The sequence below is a fragment of the Cupressus sempervirens genome, chromosome 6 (genome assembly GCF_028749045.1).
Source record: "Cupressus sempervirens isolate cs-2001-9-10 chromosome 6, ASM2874904v1, whole genome shotgun sequence".
Lineage (NCBI taxonomy): Eukaryota > Viridiplantae > Streptophyta > Pinopsida > Cupressales > Cupressaceae > Cupressus > Cupressus sempervirens.
Genome location: NC_143123.1, coordinates 118154155 through 118177586, shown reverse-complemented (window position 1 = coordinate 118177586; position 23432 = coordinate 118154155). Strand labels below are relative to the sequence as shown.

General features: G+C 36.8%; 1 protein-coding gene across 1 annotated transcript in view; it reads right to left on the bottom strand.

Moving 5' to 3' along the window:
• The window catches only part of TPLATE (ARM repeat superfamily protein), a 99309-nt gene extending 76122 nt beyond the window's left edge, over positions 1 to 23187 (bottom strand). The window contains exons 1-4 of the mRNA XM_089787005.1: positions 22323 to 23187; positions 21127 to 21647; positions 15788 to 16384; positions 1645 to 2009 (exon numbers count right to left, since the gene is read on the bottom strand). Coding sequence (XP_089643131.1) covers positions 1645 to 2009; positions 15788 to 16384; positions 21127 to 21647; positions 22323 to 22935 — 2096 coding nt within the window. The 5' untranslated portion in view covers positions 22936 to 23187. The remainder of the gene's footprint in view (positions 1 to 1644; positions 2010 to 15787; positions 16385 to 21126; positions 21648 to 22322) is intronic.
• Between the last annotated feature and the right edge of the window lie 245 nt (positions 23188 to 23432).

Genomic DNA, 23432 nt, shown 5'->3' with positions numbered 1-23432 from the left:
GGATTTCATTGAACCTGTCATGACTATGCTCCGCTTTGTTGATATAGATTCACCTTGCATGAGGGATGTATACAATGGCTTGGACATCATGGTAGAGAAGGTAACACTTTCCATACAAACACATGAGAATGACCCCACAAAATGTGAAGCATTATGCAATAAGGTGGACGCAATCATTAATCATCGTTGAGAGAAGATGACTATCCCATTGCGCCTTCTTGCATATGCCTTATCTCCAAGGTACTATAGCCAACAAACACTTGCTATGCCGAATAGAGTTGCACAATATGCGGGTGAAGAAGTTGCCAATGGGTGCTATAAAGCATTTGGAAAAATCACTCAAGATGACAAAATGCACAAAAAGGTGAGTCAAGAATTTGTCTTATTTTCTTCAGGATCAAAACCTACTCTGTATGCAATAAAGGACCAAAATAACATGGGAGCTATCATATGGTGGTACATGTATGGTCAACCATACAAGCATCTACAACCTCTTGCAATCAAGATCCTCTCAGGAGTAAGTTTTTTTAGTTTTTTTTATTTTTTCCACTTGTATTCTACAATTTAGTGTTTAACAATCTTTAATTTGCTTTTCATTTGTATGTTTAATTTTATGAACATTGTCCAGGTTGCAAGTTCTTCTACTGCTGAACGGAATTGGAGTACATACTCCTATATCCATTCAATGAAGCGCAATAGGTTGGGCTCACAAAAAGTTGAAGACTTGGTTTACCCTCATACCAACTTGCGTCTTTTGTCATGTAAAGAGGATGAATACAAGACAGGGTCAACCAAGCTTTGGGATGTAGCCCCTGAATGTGCAAACTTGGATGCAACGTTTCAAGATCTTACTACAATCAAAAATGATGATGTTAATAGCATCATGGCATGTGTTGCATCTATCATAAGCGGAACCGTTTTTTGTTCAAATGGTCTTGAACTTGCAGCATTTGGAGATTATAAGAATGTGAATTCTTTTGAGAATCCTTATAATTCTGAACGACTGAATCTGATTAGTAAATCTTGACTCTTGACTCTTGACTCTCAACTGATCAACATTGAATCGTGAACTAAGTTTTGATTTTGTAATTCAAATTGAATTGGAATCTTGAACTTGAGTAATTAACTAAATAGTTATTTCAATCTGTATATTTGTGAAGTTGAACCATTAATGGTGAAGTATCATAGTATTGATTTATTTTTGTATATTTTTCAATTTTTGCATTTCTTTGCATATAATATATAGACGCATCCAAGCGCATCCAAAATTCAAAAATCAGCATCACCAACTTAGTTTTACACTAAAGGTGATGCATTCTTTTTATACTAATTACATCAACAACACTCTGTAATCTCTCCTATTTGGTCAAATACACCAACAGTCCACATATGATAGATTGTTACCATGGTTGCTCATCCTCATCTTCTAATGTTTCTGTTTACCATGTTTTGAAGATTGATTCCTTTTGTAGATATTAAAATTTATGCTTGTAAATTCCTCTGTTTGATCTAGTTATAAATTAGAATGTGCAAATGCAAAAATATCTATGACCATCCTTGTCCTTCATATATCTAACCTTTTAGGCAACCCCAGACAACAACCAGAAAGATATAAGAACAAAGCTTGAAAGTTTTTCTGTTTACCTATCCTGGGGATGACTTGTAATGTACTTTATCATTTGCAATATAAGGCGGCATTGGTGTTTGTTTACAGAATCAGCCAAATTGCTGCTCCGGAAATCTTCCAACTCCTTCGTCAGAAGTTGAGCTGCTCGTGGATATCGAGATCCCAAATGTTGTGCACATAGAAGAACTGCTTGAACGTCCTGAAGCCTATTTGTAGCTGTTGGAGCTGAAGAATCTACAGTGAACAATACCTTGCGCATATTTGAAATTATTATATTTAAAGGATCTTCAGGATCATCAGCAAGCAATGGATCCAAACCATTTAAGTCAAGATGCTCTGCAAGAGCCCAGATCAAGCGAGCACATATTCTTGGAGTATTTACCTAGCAGTATTCAATGAAAATATAAATAAAACAGTTGAAAAATATCTAACAACAAATCAAAATTGTTCTATGCTTCGAATTGATTCTCTCAATATAATGAAGCACTGCCTAACCTACAATTTGTGATAAATCTAAAATGTAGCAAATCAAATAAATCCAAAACCATTAGAAATATGCATAAGCAAAGATAATGTAACATTATAATATGGCAGGTAACAAGTCAAGGCGAACAGTATTTCTGAGCAGCAGACCAAATTAAATTAAGTCCAACAAAGCACTCGTGAGAAAGAAAGATACAAAGAGCACACCTGATCAAATAGAATAACATGACAGAAATTCATAGTGTGTGTTCTCAATACCATTTATAAAATATATTCTAGAAAGCTTGGATCTCAGAAATGTAGAAAATCAAAGCAAAGATAAATAATGGAAACAAAATTCCAAAACATGGAGCCAAAGACATCTTTTTTAGATGCAGAAATCACAGTGATTATCTGTTATCATAACTACAAAGCATAAACTTTGCTTACAATATGTTAATTTGCAGATCACAGCAAGCAAATTCTGCACTCAATAAAATTTGATCCCAAGTAAAACATGAAAACATCAATCAAAACAATGATCTCTGAATATACAAAATTATTATAGAAAGATTGGATCTCAGAAATGTAGAAAATTAAAGCAAAGATAAATAATGGAAACAAAATTGCAAAAAATGGAGGCAAAGATGTCTTTTCAGATGCAGAAATCACTGCGATTATCTGTTATCGCAGCTACAAAGGATAATCTTTGCCTTCAATATGTTAATTTTCTGATCACAGCAAGCAAATTCTGCACTCAGACAATTTGATCCCAAAACTAAATATTGAAAACATGAAAACATCACTCGAAACAATTTTAGTGATGCAGAAATCACAGTGATTATCTGTTATCATAACTACAAAGCATAAACTTTGCCTACAATATGTTAATTTGCAGATCACAGCAAACAAATTCTGCACTCAATAAAATTTGATCCCAAACTACATATTTTAAAACGTGAAAACATTAATCGAAACAATAATCTCTGAATATACAAAATTATTCTAGAAAGTTTGGATCTCAGAAATGTAGAAAATCAAAGCAAAGATAAATAATGGAAACAAAATTCCAAAACATGGAGCCAAAGACATCTTTTTTAGATGCAGAAATCACAGTGATTATCTGTTATCATAACTACAAAGCATAAACTTTGCCTACAATATGTTAATTTGCAGATCAAAACAAGCAAATTCTGCACTCAATAAAATTTGATCCCAAACTACATATTTTAAAACATGAAAACATCAATCAAAACAATAATCTCTGAATATACAATATTTTTATAGAAAGATTGGATCTCAGAAATGTAGAAAATTAAAGCAAAGATAAATAATGGAAACAAAATTGCAAAAAATGGAGGCAAAGATGTCTTTTCAGATGCAGAAATCACTGTGATTATCTGTTATCGTAGCTACAAAGGATAATCTTTGCCTATAATATGTTAATTTTCTGATCACAGCAAGCAAATTCTGCACTCAGACAATTTGATCCTAAAACTAAATATTTAAAACATGAAAACATCACTCAAAACAATAATCTCTGAATATGGTAATCTACAATCACATACTACTGAAAATAGCAACAAAAGAAAAACAGCATTGAACTCTCAAACCTCCACCTGTCTTCTCGTTAAATCTGAAAAGATGTACACAGGCTCTATCTGCATAATTATTAATATTAGAATAATCGCCCAATAAATAGACAGGTGCACTAAGAATTTAACAAGGAGAAACAAAGAACATGTGTCAAGTAAAGCTCCAAGTTAAACTTACAACTCACTATAGTTGCACTCGGTTTAACTAATCAATAAACTAGTCCGACCCATCAATCAACCTCATCTAAGAACTACCAACATTTAATCAAAGTAGTTGAGACCAAGGTACATCCACTCAGTAGTTGAGTGCAAATTTCAATGAAGACTCCCAACATAGCCAGGCATGCTTCTCATACATATCTGCCGGTCTCTCAGCTGCACAAAAACCAAGGTAAACTATGCCAATATTGGTGCACCATGTTGATGTTGTTCTTGACTGTTAAGTACACACCTGCACACAGATCAATGCAGCTGCTAAGTACACTTCTCTGCTTGGAGGAAATTGCAGTTCACCACAGCACTGCTGAAGGAAGAACACCTTCAGGGTAATATGGGTGAAACTCTAACACAAACTAATGTAGAAATCAAGGATAATCATTTTATATAAAGCATCTCCAGTTATTAATGTCTTCTCAAGATAAACATGGGTGATTTTTCTGAGACAGAAAGCGGAAGTCTTCAGCAAATTCAAAAAGTTGAGGACTCTCATGGAGAACAAGACTGAGAAGGAGAACCAAAACAGCAGATAGTAGAGTCCTCCAGAATTTGAGAGAATAGGTAAAGATAGTGGCATGCTAGACAGAAAACAACTCCATACATCCCTGTGAAGAATAGAGTTGCGAAAAGAATGAGTAGCACACTAATGGTGAGATCTAGGAGCGTGCTCCATGGAGTTGGTATAGATCAAAAAAGCTACACGGAAATTATGTATCCCCTACTTTTGCACTTGTTGACAAAACTGTTAGGAGGTTTTTGCAGGTAAATTGTCATCATTGCAGCATCTCAGAGTTTTCACATTTGAGCCATATGTACATGTGCCAAAAGAAATAGGTGTAAGTTAGAACTCAAAGCAGAGAAGAGTTCTTTAAGTAACATGGAATTATGAGACAAAAGCTTCAAAATCTGAATAAAAGAAAACTCCTGCACAGACTGGATGTGATTTTGGTGGTGACCAGACTTTTGCTTTAGCCTTCACAGCCTACAAATGAGGAAAAATTAGAAGTACAGCTAGAGCCCAATAACATGAACACTGCAACAGAGAGTGAAACAAAGGTGCAATATGGACCTAACAAGGTTAATCCATACAATGATTCAGATGGATGACAACCTCAAACACCACTCTTGAGGAGGAGCATCGACAAGGAAGACAACCAAAATGTATAGCACGCCTGATTTTCAGTGAATTTTTGTTTTGTCTAATAATTATGATGAGCGTAGCACTGTAAAGGAGGCAATTGTGGAAATAGAAAATCCTAGAACAAGGCCATGAGTGAGGAGATAGACACCATAGAGAAATACAGAAATAGGACTTGGTAAGGTTCCTTGAAGATGAAAAACCCATTGGCTACAAAAATAAATGGATTTTCAAGAAGAAAAACTCAATTCTGAGGAGAAAATCGTTAAGTACAAAGCAAAGTTGGTGGCTCAGCCCTGTTCTTAAGGAAAGTGATCTCAGTGAGATATTCTCTCCCATTGCAAAGCTTGGATCCATTACATTTTTGTACTGGTCACAACTGCTTTTAACCTTGAGGTTGAGCAAATGGATGTTAAAACCACTTTCTTACATATAGATTTGAACAAAATCTTCACGACACAGCTCGAGCACTTCATGATAAGGAGGACTTGGTTTGCAAGTTGAAAAAGTCTTGTCGTTATCTTAAAAAATATCTTAGTTGTGGTATCAAAAATTCGATTCATGTGCTATGAATTGGGGATTATGAGAGCTAAATTTGACTATTGTCCCTATAATTAGCAAATGGTGATCAATTTATTGTTAACATTTTCGTTTTTCAATTACAGAACATGATTAAGGTTCTTAAATGTAGGCTTTCATTATAGTTGGTTTTGAAGAAATTAGTGGTTGCTAAGTTTACCTTGGACATTGAGAACATAAGGGATAGAGCTAACGAAAAACTTTGGATGTTTTGACACTACTTTGAAAAGCTTTAAGATGCAGGACTGCAAACCAATGAGTGTTCTTATTGCTATGTGAGCAAAGCTTTCACTTGAATAGTGTCCTGCTACACCTAGTGAGATTAAGAAAATGACTAGTCTATGTGCCAAGGGAATTTACTAGTCAATATATATCATGGTTTCTACCAGACCAAATATTGTGCTAGGCCTAAGGGTCCTAAGTAAGTGAATGTCCATTCTAAACAAAGAAAATTGATTTGCAAAACCATTTTGTATGTGAAATGGTGGAGAGCAAGGGTGAAGCGTATGTTGTTGGTTGAGCTCTAGTGGTGCCTACCATTCTAAGGGTCTGAACAAGGAGTGGAATCCACTTATCAGCCCTGAGGTTGTTGTTCCGTTCAAGCGACTTCGAGAGGCATGGTGGAAGATATCACTGGGGTGGTCAATTGATACCTTCAGGCTTCAGCCGAGTGGGCAGTTTCTTCTCAATGGGTTGCTTTTGGGCATTGGGATAGCGGCATGTTCTTCTTAATTCTCATGAATGGCCCTCCCTATATCTTATATCATGGTCAGTTTCAGCCAGAGGCCCTACTGATCAAGATTGGGGTGGGTGGAAGAAAAGGGTGGAACACCCTACCTCTATTCTAGCAGGGAAGATTGTTCAAGGTTGTGAGCTGGTCTCTACAATTCTGATCTTTGGAAGGGTATTGTTTGCCTGGTGTCTCCACTTCAGCTATCTCACCCATCTACAATGTTTAGATGATACCCTCGCATGCTTCAGTCAATGGTGGTCACTCAGCTTATTCTAGTGAGTGCCTCCAAGCAAGCTAATAAAATGGGGACAAGAGCCCTTCTATTTATGGTCGAAAGCCCCATAGAATTGTAGGGCCGAAGTTGAATTATTCACATCCATCGATCAGGTTTACTAGGGCCCATTACTGATAGAGCCCAGCACACACCACCTCCTGACCTTACTGCTCTACAACTTCGGTGATCCCTTGAAAGTCTAATCAGGCCATTCTTTATAGGGGCTGTAATAGACGGTGCCACAAGAGAGCACAATTACACTCCAATCCAATGAAGCACCGGCCATAACAGTACTTTTTTGCTGATTATTCTTTTATCTTGGGGGAAGCTCGATTCTTTTTCACCTATACCTAGGGAATGAAAAACTGATGTTGGCACCACTAGTACATATTTATTAATTTAATTGTAGGTACATGCCACCTGATTGACTCCAAGTTGAGGATCTGCATTGATTGCAATGAAAATCACTAAAGCGTAAACTTATCCAACTAAGCTATCTATTACTTTAGTTGTTATTGTTGCTAGATTTTTTTCCCTTAAGGATTTCCTAAGGCAAACACTATGTAATATGCTAGTATGTTGTCAAAATTATCTTTTAAATCTTGTCCATTTTCGCATTGCTTCTGCTGTAGGATTCTTATCAGACCCTTTCAGAAATGAGCCTAATTCGAAGTGCTAATAACCTGTAATTTATAGGAAGCCTCTTTCTCTCAAGACTCTAAAAAGAGACCAAGCATCATACTAAAATCATCATCTCATTGTACAAGCTAATTTTTCATCATACATCAACAGAAAGATAAAGATCCCTTACTTGGAAGAAGAGAATGCAGTGCCAAAGAAATAAATGTCAAAGATGTACATTTTGTAGCAATGGTAACAAATATGTTGGAATTTAAGCAGCTTATGGGACAGATAACTGTTTGAAGTGGCTAATACTTTGGTAGGGGAACTAACATCCTGTCTAACAGAGAGGAAACCTTTTTTTTCATGTAAATCACAATAACATTGAGGCAGCTCTTTGGGCTCTAGGGTATCAGTAAAATATTCATTTTCAATTGGCAATAGATAAGACTCCAAACTTTGCAAAAAGGAAACCTGAAGATTGCTGGAAAGATGGACATTTAGCATTCAGAAAGCAAAGAAGCCAATCCCCTACCATTGTGTAAATTCTTGTTCTGAGTTATATGATGAAGTGTCAACCAGTGAAAAATAGACCTAGCTTCTTTATTTCTAGCTAGGGATGTATAGACATATTCATGCTTTTGATGTAATTTTGTTTTGCAGCTCAATTATGAAGGCGGGAAAAGGCCATTGACATTTAATGCTTGCTCTAGAGACAATATAATAGAAAACAGTAAATGATTTTAAGCCTTTTCATCCTTGTCGTTTGGGATTTTGTGATGTCCCTATTCCGATATAGAATTTTAATTATAAATAATAAGATTTACTAAATAAATAATAATCACAAAAGAAAGAGTTAAATTTTGAAAAATAAAAAAATAATATATACAATCTATTATTTATATAATAATATAATATATTGTTAGTTAAATAATAGAAATGTTCAAATCAGTATCATTAGCTATATGGAAGGATAGTTAGAACCAACAAGAGATATGATATCATAATTATACACACAAACCATTATAAACTAACTTCAAAATAAAAACCATCCATGGAAGACAACGATTGAAAGATATGATATCATAATTATACACACAAACCATTATAAACTAACTTCAAAGTATAAACCATCCATGGAAGACAATGATTGAAACCTTAGTGATCAACTTTGGCACCAAATACTTAGTGTTCGGCAATCATATTTGCATACAATTAAGTGTGAATCCTTTGACTATTGAAACCTTTATATTTCAGAGGGACACACATAATGTTGTGTATCTTCATTACGGACTGGATACTATTGAGGGAAACAAATCATGACTCAAGAATGCTAGTGCATGAACCGAATATTACTAAACTCGCATCAAGAGTGGAGATCGCTGCTCTTGCAGACTAACCAACATCCACGATAAGAGACAACTCAGTTTGTAGAGAGAGATTTTAAAGTAACATGGAGGAACAAGTTTAGCCATCTTTGTATAGTATTTTTGTATCGTATATTTGTACTTGTATGTTTCATGTTCATAGTTTATTTAAATATTTCTACTTTAATATTTTTCTTTTCTTATTACATTCATAGTTTGTATTGTGCAAGAATGGCCACTACTAGTAGTCAAAGTTCAGTAGCAGGGCAAGGTCGACAAAGTGATAACTTCAATATTGATGTGGCATCTCCATTATGGAGACACGCCACAAGATTATCACAAGTTTCAGAAGGTGGGTCATACATATGGAAATGCAATATATGTCATAATAGTAAACCATTCAACAGCTCATATTCTCGGGTCAAAGCTCATTTTATGGGCCCTACTGGTAAAGAAATAACATTGTGAAATGGAAGCAAAGATGGAAAAAGAATGAGCGATGCATAGTTAGCCGGATTTATAAAAGAGCAAAAAGTTGTTGATCATTTAGTGATCAAATCAAAAATAGGTTTGTATAACCCTTCATCCACAAAGAGCAATGTGAATGTGCCCATCGATCATGTTGCAACCTCCAAAGATCCATTCTTAGAAGTGGAAGAGGAAGATGAAGAAGTAGAAGTTATTACCCACAAAAGAGGTATGTTGGATCAAGCATTCAAAATGAAGCCAAGAGAGCTTGCTAATGAAGCAATTGCACATTGCCTTTATGTCAATAGTCTTCCTTTCAATTTGGTAAGATCGCCATATTGGAAGGAAATGGTTGCAGTCATCCTTAAAGCACCAACTGATTACATTAGCCCTGGGTTTGAAAAGGTGTGTACTACTCTTTTGCAAAACAAAAAGGTTTCTATAGACAAAGCTCTTCAACCAATTAGGACATCTTGGAAAACTTCTAGTATAACTATTGTGTCTGATGGATGGAAAGACGCTAGAAACCGACCATTGATTAATGTGATAGCAATGTCCCCCAAACAGGCAATTTTTTTTATGGTGATTGATTGTGAAGGACAAGTTAAGGATTCACATTTCATTTCTAGAATTCTCATTGAGGGAATAGAGATGGTGGGCGGTGAAAATGTGGTCCAAGTGGTCATAGATAATGCCAAGAATTGTAGGGGTGCAAGTGCATTGGTTGAGTCTCGATACAACCATATTTTTTGGATACCTACACCGTACACTCTCTCAACTTGGTCATTCAATAAATTGGCACCCAAATCGATTAGGTGAAGCAAATATACCAAGAGGGAGAGGAGATACAAATGTTTGTGACAAACCACCACATGTCACAATCTATATTCAGATCATTCTCCAAGTTGGAGTTGCTAAAGGTAAATTTAAAATTGTAATTACTTAGTTTCATTTATTTATTTATTTTGAATAAGTTGTATATTCATGTTCAATTATCAAATTATTTCTTGCTTATAACTTTGTTTTATATTTGTTGTCATATTGTCAACTTGCTTAGGTCGTTGAGACTAGATTTGCATCTCATACTGTTGTTATGAGACGACTCCTCAAGGTGCGATCAGCATTGAGCCAAATGGTTATTTGTAACCAATGGGATGTATGGAAGGCTTCAAATTCAGCGAGGGCCTTGGAGGTCGGGAGTATGGTCTTAGAAGAGCATTGGTGGGCTCGTGCAATTTGTATTGGATTTCACCAAGCCTATCATGAGTATGCTACACTTTGTTGATACAGATGCACCTTGCTTGGGGGTTGTGTACGATGGCATGGATACCATGGTAGAAGAGGTAAAGCTTTCCATACAAGCACATGAGACTAACCCCACAGAATGTGAAGCCTTGTGCAATAAGGTGGAGGCAATCATTCATCATCACTGGGAGAAGATGACTACCCCATTGCACCTCTTTGCATATGCCTTATCTCCAAGGTACCATAGCCAGGGAATACTTGCTATGTCAGATAGAGTTGCACCATATGCGGATGAAGAAGTTGCTACTGGGTGCTACACTACATTCGCAAGACTCATCCCAGATGTTAAAATGCACAAAAAGGTGAGGCTAGAATTTAGCTTATTTGCTTCAGGATCAAAACTTACTCCATATGCAATAAAGGACCAAAATGACATGGGAGCTATCACATGGTGGTACATGTATGGTCAACCATTCAAGAATCTACAACCTCTTGCAATCAAGATCCTCTCACAAGTAAGTTTTCATTTATTTTTTATTTAGCAATTGTATTCTACAATTTAGTGTTTAACATTCTTTAATTTGCTTTTTATTTGTATGTTTAATTTTATGAACACTCTCTAGGTTGCAAGTTCTTCTGTTGTTGAACAGAATTGGAGTACATACTCCTATATCCATTCAGTGAAGCGCAACCAGTTGGGCTCAAAGAAAGCTGAGGACTTGGTTTATATACATACCGACTTGTGTCTTTTGTCACGTAGGGAGGATGGATGCAAGGAAGGGTCAACCAAGCTTTGGGATGTAGCCCCTGAATGTGCAAATTTGGATGCAACACTTCGGGATCTTACTGTGATGACAAATGATGATGTTGACAACATCATAGCACATGCATCTAGCACAATTGGAACCATGTTTGGTTAAAATGAACTTGCAAGTGTTGCAGCAGAAGGAGATGATGAGAATGTGGATTTGTTTGAGAATTCTTATGATTATGATTGACTGAATTTGATTTGTGAACCTTGAGCCTTGACTCTTGATTGATCAACATTGAACTATGAACTATGTTTTGATTTTGTAATTCACAACATTGGAATCTTGAACTTGAGTAATTTACTAATTAGACATTACTGTTATTTCAATTTGAATATGCTAATTTCTACGGAATGGTTTATTTTTGTATATTTCTTGCATTTCTTTGCATACATAAACTATAGTGTGTGTGTGTGTGTGTAGATCCACGCATTAGCACCCCACACCCGCATCAACATGAGAACCAACATCAATAACTTAGATATATATAAGTATATACAAAACCTATTACTATTTGACTTATAGAAGTGGCAATGTTACCAAGGAGAGGCTTGTGTAAATTCCAAGCAATGGATCTTTGTCCCAAAATAGAATGGAGATCAGCAACCCCGAGCGCCTTGAGGGCATCGTACTAAAAACAGCTTAAGGGCATGATCTGTGAACTTTGAGGGAATCCATTGCAAGTTGGTGTCTAAGCAACTTGGATAATATCTACTCCTTCCATGTTTGAGTTGGATTAGTTATAAGGTTGGATATGAGTGTTAAAGACAACTTAATCTCATAAAGATTGACATATAATCCTATTAGTGAACATTATAATCCAAACCCTAATCAATAAATAATAAGATACATTAAGGTCAGTTCCGACGTGGTACATGACAGATTTCTATGAGTGATAATGAAATCAAGTAGGGGTGAGGTTAGGTCGACTAGACATTTCCTATTATTTGTGATTTCTTTAAGGTTATGCTTTGCTTCCCTACCCCATATTTCTTGTAATAATCCAATATACAGGTTTCCTTTTTTATTCAAGCAATTCAGCTCTAGCTGAGTAGAAGTATAATTGATGAGAGATTCTTATGAATGGAAGAGCGTGTACATAAAATCCATTAAGCATAGCTCCTTATCAAGAATGAAAGTAACGATTGCATCCCCCAAACCATTACAGCTTGTATCAAATTTAAGTATTGAATTTAGTTGAAATCAAGGCTTCACATGTGTGTGTGCGTGCATACGTGGGCGTGGGTGTGGGTGTGTGTGTGTGCGTGCATGCATACGTGGGAGTGGGTGTGTGTGTGTGTGTGTGTGAGAGAGAGAGAGAGGGAGAGAGAGGATGTATTGTTTTATTTTTACTTATCAAGATCAATGAACGGATCTGGATAGAAGGGCGGAATTATCTCTAAATCTTTTCACTGTCATCACTACCTTGTAAATGGATTTCCCTAGGTTGAAAAGGAGTAGTAACAAGTAGTAACCAGAAAGAAAAATGTTCCTGTTCAAGTGCAAATAGAAAAAAGCAAGTGCTGGAAGGAGATATAATGTGGATCACATGACAGGAAGTAAAACTCATCACCAACTGCCACTATAGGAAGTTGAACTGAATCTGTAGTTAGTGAAGACTATACTTGGCTTAACTCCACGGTAAACTCATCCAATTGAAGCTGTGTCTCTTGAAGAGCTAATTGGTGCTCTCTAATATCTCTAAAGTTGCCTCAAGCTCATAAGTGAGTGCAACTACCTCCTCCTCCTCCTTTCCCATCAAAGCATCATAACAAATGCAACCCCACTCGAGAAGGTTGTCCCTGATAGCTAATAATTGCAAGTGATTGTGCTTCATTATTCCAATAGCTTCTCAAAGTGTATTTAACTCTGCAAGAGAAAGACTACCATCATGTGTTCATCAGTCACAGGATCACTCCAATTATATTTGGCCAACATCTGTCAAGTAACATCAAAGTGCTCTATGGCTTTTGCAATCATTTTGTCATCAACCTTTAGTTGCCCAACAAAATGATGTCTCTAAACAACCTAACACACATGTAAGCTCTTTGACGCACAGTCTGCACTGTGACATGAAACTGTATCAGCATCGCTCACCTCATGACAAATAACATCATGTGTCCTATCATCAATACCTACATCAACAACTAAGGTACTGTTGTTGGGTACTTCACCAGATGGATCATCTGGCAAAGTGAATGTTGCTGCTATATTAGAATCCTCACACGCTCCCACTTGTCAAATAACTGCAAGGACCTATCATCAACCGATGAATTATCTGAATCATTTTGTAAAATCTGATATGAAAGATCAAACTCACCACGAGTCTTCCTCGTAAATAACATCACTAATACCCAAACCCAGAGTACTAACGTCATTTACTTGTATACCCTCTGATAACTCATGCTGCTGTAAACATGATAACTATTGTCATAGAAATCAGAATTAGAAGAACTTGCATTTCCCATGCAATCCTCAAAACAGTCTAATCATGCGAGTCAAAATTCATAGTGATACCCACAGCATCTTCTGCGTTGGTTTGGACATCAACACCGTCACTATGCTCAAACAGAGGACTATTGTCATGAAATTCAGTATCTATGGCATTAACAATAACAACTTCATTGCTACCAATTGATGTAAGGCTGCTATCTACAGTGGTTATCATGTAATCAGCTCTCCCTAGATCACTAGCTCATGTCTCACATAAATGTTGGGACTCGATGCAGTTATCCTCTAACAAATCAGTCATAACCTCATGCCTCTGAAAAGGATCTCCCTCGGCATGTGTACAAGAAGAACTAGTGGCTGCTCCACTAAGTAAAGGCTCAACCTCCACATCCACCTTCTCTTCCATTAGGGCCCGTTTGTTTGCTGTAGTTGAACCGGAATTGGCAGGAACATATTCTATTAATTTTTAATCGTCAGTTTGGATGCGTCAAACCAGAAATGGAATATGAGTTTTAAATTCCCAATTTAGTCCAACATAAGGATTTGTCAATTCCACCCCAAGAGGTGGAATTGGAATTGGAATTGGAATTGAATCAAATTTTCATTTTCATTTTTCCCGCTCAACAAATCCCAATTCCGATTTAACAAATCCAGCATCTGACAAATTCTGGATATAAGACAAATGCAGCATTTGCTAATGCCAGCAGCCAAACGGACCCTTTATTTCTTTCATGTGATTGAAGGCTCAACCTCCACTGGAGTTTTTGCACTTAAGTTGAAGAATGTGATGATTGTGAAGTTCTACAAGGTTATTTGAATGGAATTTGTTGCAGAAGATAAATATTGATGAAATGTATGTGTTGCTAGCAAGTCTTTTGACTATGAGCGTGAATATTGATTGGCATCGAACTCAATGCTATTATACTTTAATACTTTTTTTTTTAGTAACACAGTGTGATGAAATATTATTAAAGCTAAAAGTCAGCAACTAGCAAAAAAATTCTTGGGTCTAGGCTCCCTTAACCATACTTATGTGTGCTATAAATTGATCATAGCAGGTTAACATTATATTTTATATTTAAAGGAATATGCATGATACTATCCAATATAAGGGTGCTGGAAATTCCAGCTTCAACAATGCAACCAATAGCATCAAATATGATCAGAATCTAGACTATTCTAAAGTACATCATTCATGTACTCTTAGATGAGCATTAGTTACATCCACAACTATTTTCAAGTCACTTAACAATATTAGTACTTAATATCAGTAGATTTTCACAACCCATGATATTTAATTGTTACTGCTTCTGGATACATTAGCAGTAACAATTAAACATTCGTAGTATACAATCGGATTCCTGATGATGAAATAAGTCAGTGTAAGTCACAAAGCATGCAACAAAATGGTCAAAAGAAGTCAGTGTAAGTCAAAAAGCATGAATCTACAATGTGTTTTCTATAACCTGCACTTGCAATTCCTCATTAAAACTTCTGCCACTTGCAACCTTACATTTTCCTACCCGTACAATCTAATTTCTGATGATGATGTAATTTTAAATGGTTTAAACTTTGAAAAAAAGGAAAATTCAAAAAAGTTATTATTGTCCAAAAATTATCAAAATAAGTCAGCATGACTTTGAAGCCAGATATCTGCAAACGTCTTTTAATAACTTCACTTGCAAACCCTTAATGAAATTTTTGCCAAACTAAATTTACTACTTGACACTTTAGATTATACCACTGTGAGCAGATATAAATATCTCTTACATTGAAACTTGGCTAATACGTCTAGCAGTAAATCTCTGGAAGTTTATCAATGGTGGCCCAGGCTTAAGCCACTGCCTGGCTCCCCTTTAGTGCTTCCACATAAGATCTAAAAAATAATTAAGAAATACACAATTCAGTTCCTTCCCACAATCCACATTCCACATTGAAAGAGCATTATGTTCATTCTCATCAAGAACATATATCAAAGCTCTTGGTGACATCATTTGGTTAATAAACTGCTAGAAATTGCAGATGCAAACACATAACCAATTCATTCCAAATTCAAAGGTTTTGCAAGGATGTAAATAAAACATAACAATAAAGGACTTGCAAGAAACAGACTATCTCAATACTCTATTTACAATGTCTCCAAAAGAAATTATGGAATATCTATGTATTTCATCTACAAAGTCTACAAAAGAAATCATGTACCTCAGATAAGTCCTTGACAAGTTGCTGTTGCAAGGTACGCAATCGTGTTTCATTCAGTATTTGATCTTGTGAAGCTCCATCCTTAACCTTCTTAACACCTCCCCTGGTATCATAAATATGGCACAACCTCACAAGTAACTTCAAGTAGCAGTCTATCGCATAAGTTCTTCCTTCACAATCCCATTTTACACAAGGCCTACATATTTCCACAACTTCCAACGCAGATTCTGTCCAGTTCATTGCCCCATAACCTGTGCCATAAGCCAACGCTCCAATCACTCTGCTTTCAGTGCCCAAATTTTTCTGTGTAGGAAGAGGAAGGGACAACTGAAAACAGCTTTCAACTAGAGAAGCCACCAATTCTTCTCGAAACAAACTATTACTTGTAACATTGTTTAGATCCTCTTTAATCCTCCGTTCTTCAAAAAGAGAAGTAATATCAGTTCCAGCATGTGGTTTTTGCCCTCTACGTACATTCTCTTTGGCAAAAAGATCAACACAAAGAGCTGTGCGACAAATACAAGCAAGAGCATGCATTCGATCTGATTCTGCTCTTAAATTTCTCACCATAACAAGCAATCTTCTAAAAAGAGAAACCTGTATAGAAATCACAAAAATCAAAGTTCCATCTTATTGTCACTGTGGCATTTGAGAAAAGGTTATCAATTTCATTGTTTAATTTTCAAAACAAACATGTGCACTATAATATCCAAGAACATTTCAATGTAAGATCTTTCTTTTTTCGCCATGCCGCTCAGATATACGACTTTTACAAACAAGTCAAGTAAACAAAGCACAATTCTATTGTTATTTTACCTTTCCACAAAGGAAAAAGCAACAGTTTAACAGTAAATATAAGCCTGTAAGAAACCTACATGGTTCAGGAAGCAAATAATATGAGCTGAAGTAACCAGAATAGCATGATCGACAAGGCATTGTGCCGAGGATAGCTGATAGAATTCTATATAATTGGGTTTGGTCAACAGGCCATGAACTGAAAACCGATACAACTGCCCTCTTTATGGTGGGGTTCCACAGTCTCCATTGGTTCCCCATATTTAAATTGTGAAGAATTTTGTCTTGTAATGGCCTGTAGTGGCAGCTATTGTGGATTATCTTTAATAAGGCATCCCTGTTGGCCATACACAGTCTTCTTTCCTAAAGTTCAATTTGAATTTCGCCTTTTCTGAGCTGAGTTTTCTTATTTTCTGGATGAAATGGGCAAACTATGAAGAAGACCAGGTCAGATGTATTAGAGTTGGGGCAAGCTGACAAGGTAGTGAATTTTCTTTTGGTTGTCCAAAACAAGCTCTTCTAAGATGTCCAGTTTTAGTATGTTTTTTTATAATAATAATAACAGTGTCATTTCATTTTGGTAGAGACTTTACATGAATCATTACATATCTAATTTCTGTATTTATTATTTCTTCTTATTATTTATATCCCCAAGTATGAATCATAGGAAAGTGTCTTCTAATAGAGTTAATGTTAGAGACAAATTACTTGTTCCTTTAGACTCATATATGCAGGTGCAGAGGCTTATATGCATCACAAATTGATATTAATAAACTATCTATAAACAGTTTAATATTGTGTCATTTGAGGTTTCAGAAAGAAGCAAGAGGAGGAAAAATAGAATAAACCGAAGTAAAACATAGCACAAATTCATCACTTTAAGTAGGAGAATAGCAGTAACTTTCAAAGATGCCATGAAAAGAAAAGGCAATTTATTTTAGCATATTGGCTCTCTAATTGTTTGTTGATGTAACTCAGAGCAGTTGGTTATCCTATAGTCATTAGTTTTATTCTGCTCATTTTAACCATCCATCGTCAATAATTTGAATTACTATAAATTCAACTGATTCCATTCTTGATCTCAGCCTTATTATATCTCTCTCTTCCAATATGAATATATAATTTGAGATTGGGAAATTCTGCTCAAGAAGGCAGTCAAACATCTCAACACAGCTGTAAAAGAGGTATTTGCAATGAATCAACTACAGATGTACAATCTTCATCCCTTCATCCCCAAACAATCCACATGAATCACTCATGCACAACATCACTGCGCAATGGAATTCTGCAAACCTCCTGTGTACCAGGATTTACATCCAGTAAGAGAACAATTAATGTCCAATCATAAAACACTGTTGCATGATCACTATGGCCATTTTTTCTTGTTGTTTGCAGAATGGAAAACGCTAATCATCCCTAACTAGAATACTCTTTCAAGTATTTATGGTCAGCCTGTGTAATTAGGCATTTTAAATTCCAACAATGTTAATGAACTAAATGCACAGAAATCATAAATTTACTTAAATTTACTTTAGAATCTTAAAGCAAGGTAAAATTTAATGAATCTAATACAAATCTACGGTTCTGAAATCAACAATATCAAACAGCTGGATCTTATAGGAAATTCAGTATGGTTGAACGGTGCATCCAACCCAATAGCAGGGCAACAATTGGATGACATACAGTTAGAAATGTATTTAACCACATCTTTCTGATGTGAAAGCTTACTTGGGGCTGCACAAATGCTAGTAGTAAGAGTAAGTAAAGGAGGTACTACATAGTCAAGGCAATATAAGAATACCTATCAGGTAAAACCAAAACTGCCTTACCAGGTGTAAGTGAGAGACAAACATAAAATAGTAAACAAGCCCTACTAGATGTACCCTTATATCCCATACCTGGTGCTCTTGCCATAAGATTGTGAATTGAAAAATAGCAGATAGAGCAAGTTAATCACCTTCTTTATTGATGCAGGAGCATCTTGCATGGAAAAATTATTGGAAAAAAAAAAAAAAAAAATTCTGGAGGAGAGAGAAAGTGACGAAAATTAGAGGAGAAATAATAAAAAATAAAAAAAGGGGAAAAAGGAGAAAAGAAAGGAAAAGGTGATTTCTATTTTCGAGGTGCATAGGTGGCATAATAGAAAAAAATAAAAAAATAAATGGTTGTCATTCCATTTATCGAGGTGAGTGGGTAGAATTCTAGAAAGTTATAAATATTGTAGAAAGTTTTGGAAGTTGTAGAAGGTTGTGGAGGAATTCTAGAAGGTTGTGGATAAGTCATGCATGGGGTGGTAAGTGCCTATTTAAGCAAAGTATATGAGCATTTCTAAATCAACCTCAAGAGGAAGCTTGAGGAGTAGAAGCTTGAGAAGTAGAAGTTGTGGAAGGAGAAACTCAAGGAGAAGCTTGATATCATCTTGTGAGTGTTGTAAGGATCTTCCAGTATAATAAAAAATTTTGTGAAGCATTTTTTTTATTTCTCTTGGTCTCCATATTGTTGCTTTCTTGATTGTGAGTGGGTAAGGGTGGTGTGGCCCTCTATCATGTGGTATCAGAGCAGGAGATCCTGAGTGTACAAGCAGATCGCCGAAGTGTGAGGCAGTTTGTACCAGGACCTTGGTTGGGTGAAGTTTATTAGAGTGGGAGTTACTCAGCGTGTAAACAGATCACCGAAGCTGAGGCAGTTTGCACCAGGACCTTGGGAGGACATGCAGATTGATTGATGGATGCAAAGATGGAAGAATGAACTTGTTGAGGCATGATTGTGGAGAGCTAGTGGATTGCAAATCCATTGTCCTAGACTTGTGATGTGGTTCCTGATTGTTCGTGCGAGGTGGCAGGTTGCGATCTGACTTGCAAACAATTTGGTTGTCACAAGGAGCGTGGGAAGGATTTGTTGTAGAGGGTTTACGAAGATCTTGGGAGATGGCTCCAAGAGGATTGGACCCTAAGATGATTGCCAAAATCCATGATATAGTGGAGAGGAATTTTTCTAAGATGATTTCTCGGTTGGATGCTAGATTGGCTAATCAAGCTAAGAAGGTCAAGGTGGAAGAGGATGGTTTTGTTGATCAGATTGTGGAGTCTGATGCAGAACCTGTAGAGCAACTAGAGGTTGTTGCTGAAGATATTCCTAATGTTGTTGATGTTGGGACAGAGGTTGGTTTTCATGATCAGTTGGTTGAGTCTGACATGGAGACTGCAGAGCATTTGGTCATGGATGATCTAGTTGATGTTGGTGGCGACTTGTATGTTATAGAGCACTCGGTCGTGAATGATCTGATTGTTGGAGGTGAGTTATGTATTGCAGAGCATCTTGTTGTGAGCAATGAGGTTGCTGGTGTTGAGAGTTTGGCATGTGTTGATGGAGATCTACATGTGGCTGTTGATGTGGGGTTTGTTGCTATGGGTGTGAATTCACTAGTTGCTGATGTAGATGAGAGTTTTTTGTTGAAGCATTATGTTCAGTTTGTTCCTGGGAATGAGCATTGGATGGTTGAGATGCTAGTGTGGAGGATTTGCATGGTGGTTTTGTTGTCCCTATTGAGGTGAAAGCCTTTGGTGAAGATGAAGATGGTGGTAGATATTTATTTTGGCATCAAAGTGTGGGACACACTTTTCTATCTATCGGGGGAGTCTGATGCAGGAGCATCTTGCATGGAAAAATTATTGGAAAAAAAAAAAAAAAAAAAATTTGAAAAAAAATTAAAAAAGGGGAAAAAGGAGAAAAGAAAGGAAAAGGTGATTTCTATTTTCGAGGTGCATAGGTGGCATAATAGAAAAAAATAAAAAAATAAATGGTTGTCATTCCATTTATCGAGGTGAGGGGGTAGAATTCTAGAAAGTTATGAATATTGTAGAAAATTTTGGAAGTTGTAGAAGGTTGTGGAGGAATTCTAGAAGGTTGTGGATAAGTCATGCATGGGGTGGTAAGTGCCTAATTAAGCAAGGCATATGAGCATTTCTAAATCAACCTCAAGGGGAAGCTTGAGGAGTAGAAGCTTGAGAAGTAGAAGTTGTGGAAGGAGAAACTCAAGGAGAAGCTTGATATCATCTTGTGGGTGTTGTAAGGATCTTCAAGTATAATAAAATTTCTTGTGAAGCATTTTTTTTATTTCTCTTGGTCTCCATATTGTTGCTTTCTTGATTGTGAGTGGGTAAGGGTGGTGTGGCCCTCTATCATTTATGTTATTTATAACATCTGCATTAACATATTAGCATATACATTTGCTGGAAAATAAGCCTGTTCAGCCCATTTAGCCATTTTATTTTTAACTTTTAATAGCCATAATTATGGCTCAGTGTTACCAGGCTTTGACAACATACAATTGTGCCACAGAATCTGTAATCTGCTAGAGACAACAGTAGATCTTCCAATCTCTGGGAGGTTGTTGGTGTGTAATATTCATGACAATAACAACATTTAGGCTATTATACTCATAGTAGAACATACTAACAATATCAAATGAATACCTGGATCAAGAACAGAAAGCTACAAACTATTGCCACTCAAAAGGAACTAATTCTTCAGATTCTACAGACCTGCATATGAATGTCCAGCAACTGCAGATTGGTAGCCACAGCCCTTACGATGCTCTCTCGCGCTGCAGAAAATTCCATCCTATCCCAAAGTGTAAGAATTGCTGTAATTGATCCAAATGCCCACTCTGGCTTCCCTCCAGGTACATCTGCCAACGAAAGCAAATTGATCCCCACCTCAAAAACCAGTGCTGGATCCAACGAATTCAAAAATGGTACAAGGTGTGAAACCACATCTGAAACTCCAACCATTATCTCTGCATTATCAAACTCAGAAGGACCCACGGAGCTTCCATCATTGCCCTTCCGGTTTCCAGAAAGCTTCTTCAGATCCTTAATAACCCCAGATGCCACAGTCTTGGAGGCATAAACCAGAGGGTATACAGTAACCCTGAAGCTCTCCACGGGAAGCACCAAAGACCTGGCTATAAGTAAATTCCGTCTGTTCCAAACTAAATTGGCTGCAGCAATAACCCAATTTGATCGAATTGCCAGAGAATTCTCACTCGGAATAAGCTTATCCCCTGCCAATAGGGAAAACTTTAGCAGTTAATTGTATCATTCTTTTTTCCAAAAGCATTTGCCACTTGATAATGAAGATTCGAGATTTTAAGCTTTTAGAGGCATATTATTAAAAAGGAATTCCATTAAACTGAGTTGGGTTTTTTAACACTGCCAGGGTCTCCAGAAACTCCCATGCAGTTGGGTTCAGATACCTTTTCTAGCAATAAAGAGTGAATTCAATCAATGAAAGGACACTATGTGTGTGTAAGGTAGAAAAGAATTTAGTAAAACTGTGTTGGAATTTTAACACTGCCATGATCTCCAGAAACTCCTGTGCAGTTGGATCCAGAATCTTTTCTAATGATAAAGAGTGAACTCAATTAATCAAAGGAAACTGTGCTCAATTAATTAAAAGAAACTATACATGGGCTCAACAATCACACATTTGTTAGACTTTTACAGAAGCTCTACAGCATAACCTGCATAAGGGAAAAAGTAAAAACGCAAGCTGTCCACAAAAGCTTCGAGAAATCCTAAACCAGTCTTGATTCTAAGATATAAAATCTGACGCAAATACGAAAACAGAATGGTTCTCGCCGAGAGTAAATAGAATTTCCTGGTACAATTTAAATAGTATGCGGTGGAGTATATCACAACTTCCAAGAAGACGTGTGCTTCAATAAAACTTCCCCTACCTGCCAAACGGCTCATTCTCTTGGAATTGAATTCCTGAAATAACCTTCCTACGGCTTCGAAGGCGACCGTGGAGACCGCATCAGAGGAATCCAGCATATTGTTGCCAATTTGCTTCCACCACGAGCTTACTTTGTCGAGCAAATTAACATTATTTTCACAAAGAGTTACAAGATCGTCCCGGGCGAGAATTGAACCTAGGGTTTCAGTAATTGCATAACGAAGCTTGTCGCTCTCAGATACAAGGCAGTTGGTGATCTCTTTGCTACAATCTGTGATCAGCTTGCCGAGCCTGTACGAGGGAATCGCGGAGAGAAAAGATACCCCGGCAGCTGTCACGTCAGGATCAGGAAAATCGAAGTCATTTTTTATGCCTTTGCATACTGTTTCCCACTGGTCAGCATTAAGGCGCGTGCAGCGAATGAGATCGAAAGCAAGCTTTTTGCAGACGGCCGAGGCAGGTGATGCGATGATTTCGTCGCAGGCGCATTTTGAAATAGACGAAATATCTCTGCCGGCTGCCGAGTGTTGCAAGGCCTGCAGGAGGGCTCCCGCTTGACGAAGACCGTCGTTTGAGCGAAGATCCGACTGGATCTGTGCGAAAATGGCGTCCATGGCCGCTTGATCGACCTGAACAAAATTCGTATTTAGGAGTCGAGCCTATGTCTCCCCTGACATGTCTAAATGAACGTGGCAGACGTGAGATTCGAACCTCCGCCGAGGGAGCGAAATGGCTCTCTGTTTTGTTTGTACTATTTGGTAGAGCAAGCTCGAGATTTGTTGAATCCTGAAGTTGTGATCATATGCATTGGAGCCGCTGGCAAAATCAATTTACGATAACGGGCAATTAGTTGACTAGGCAAACATAGGCTACTAAGGTACCTTAATAGGTTTTTATTTGTTCTCTCTCTTTTAACTTAGAATGAATAAATGTTTTTTAATGATGTCTACGAGAACAAGTGCATTAGATAATTTCCGAATTCTTTTTCATTTCTAATCTTTTGGTATGTATCTTAATCAAAAAACCAGCAGTCTGCTTTATCTTTTCCCCTTCAAATAGGTTATGCATGTTGTTCACCTTCAAGATGACATCATAGAGAGATCAAATGTTG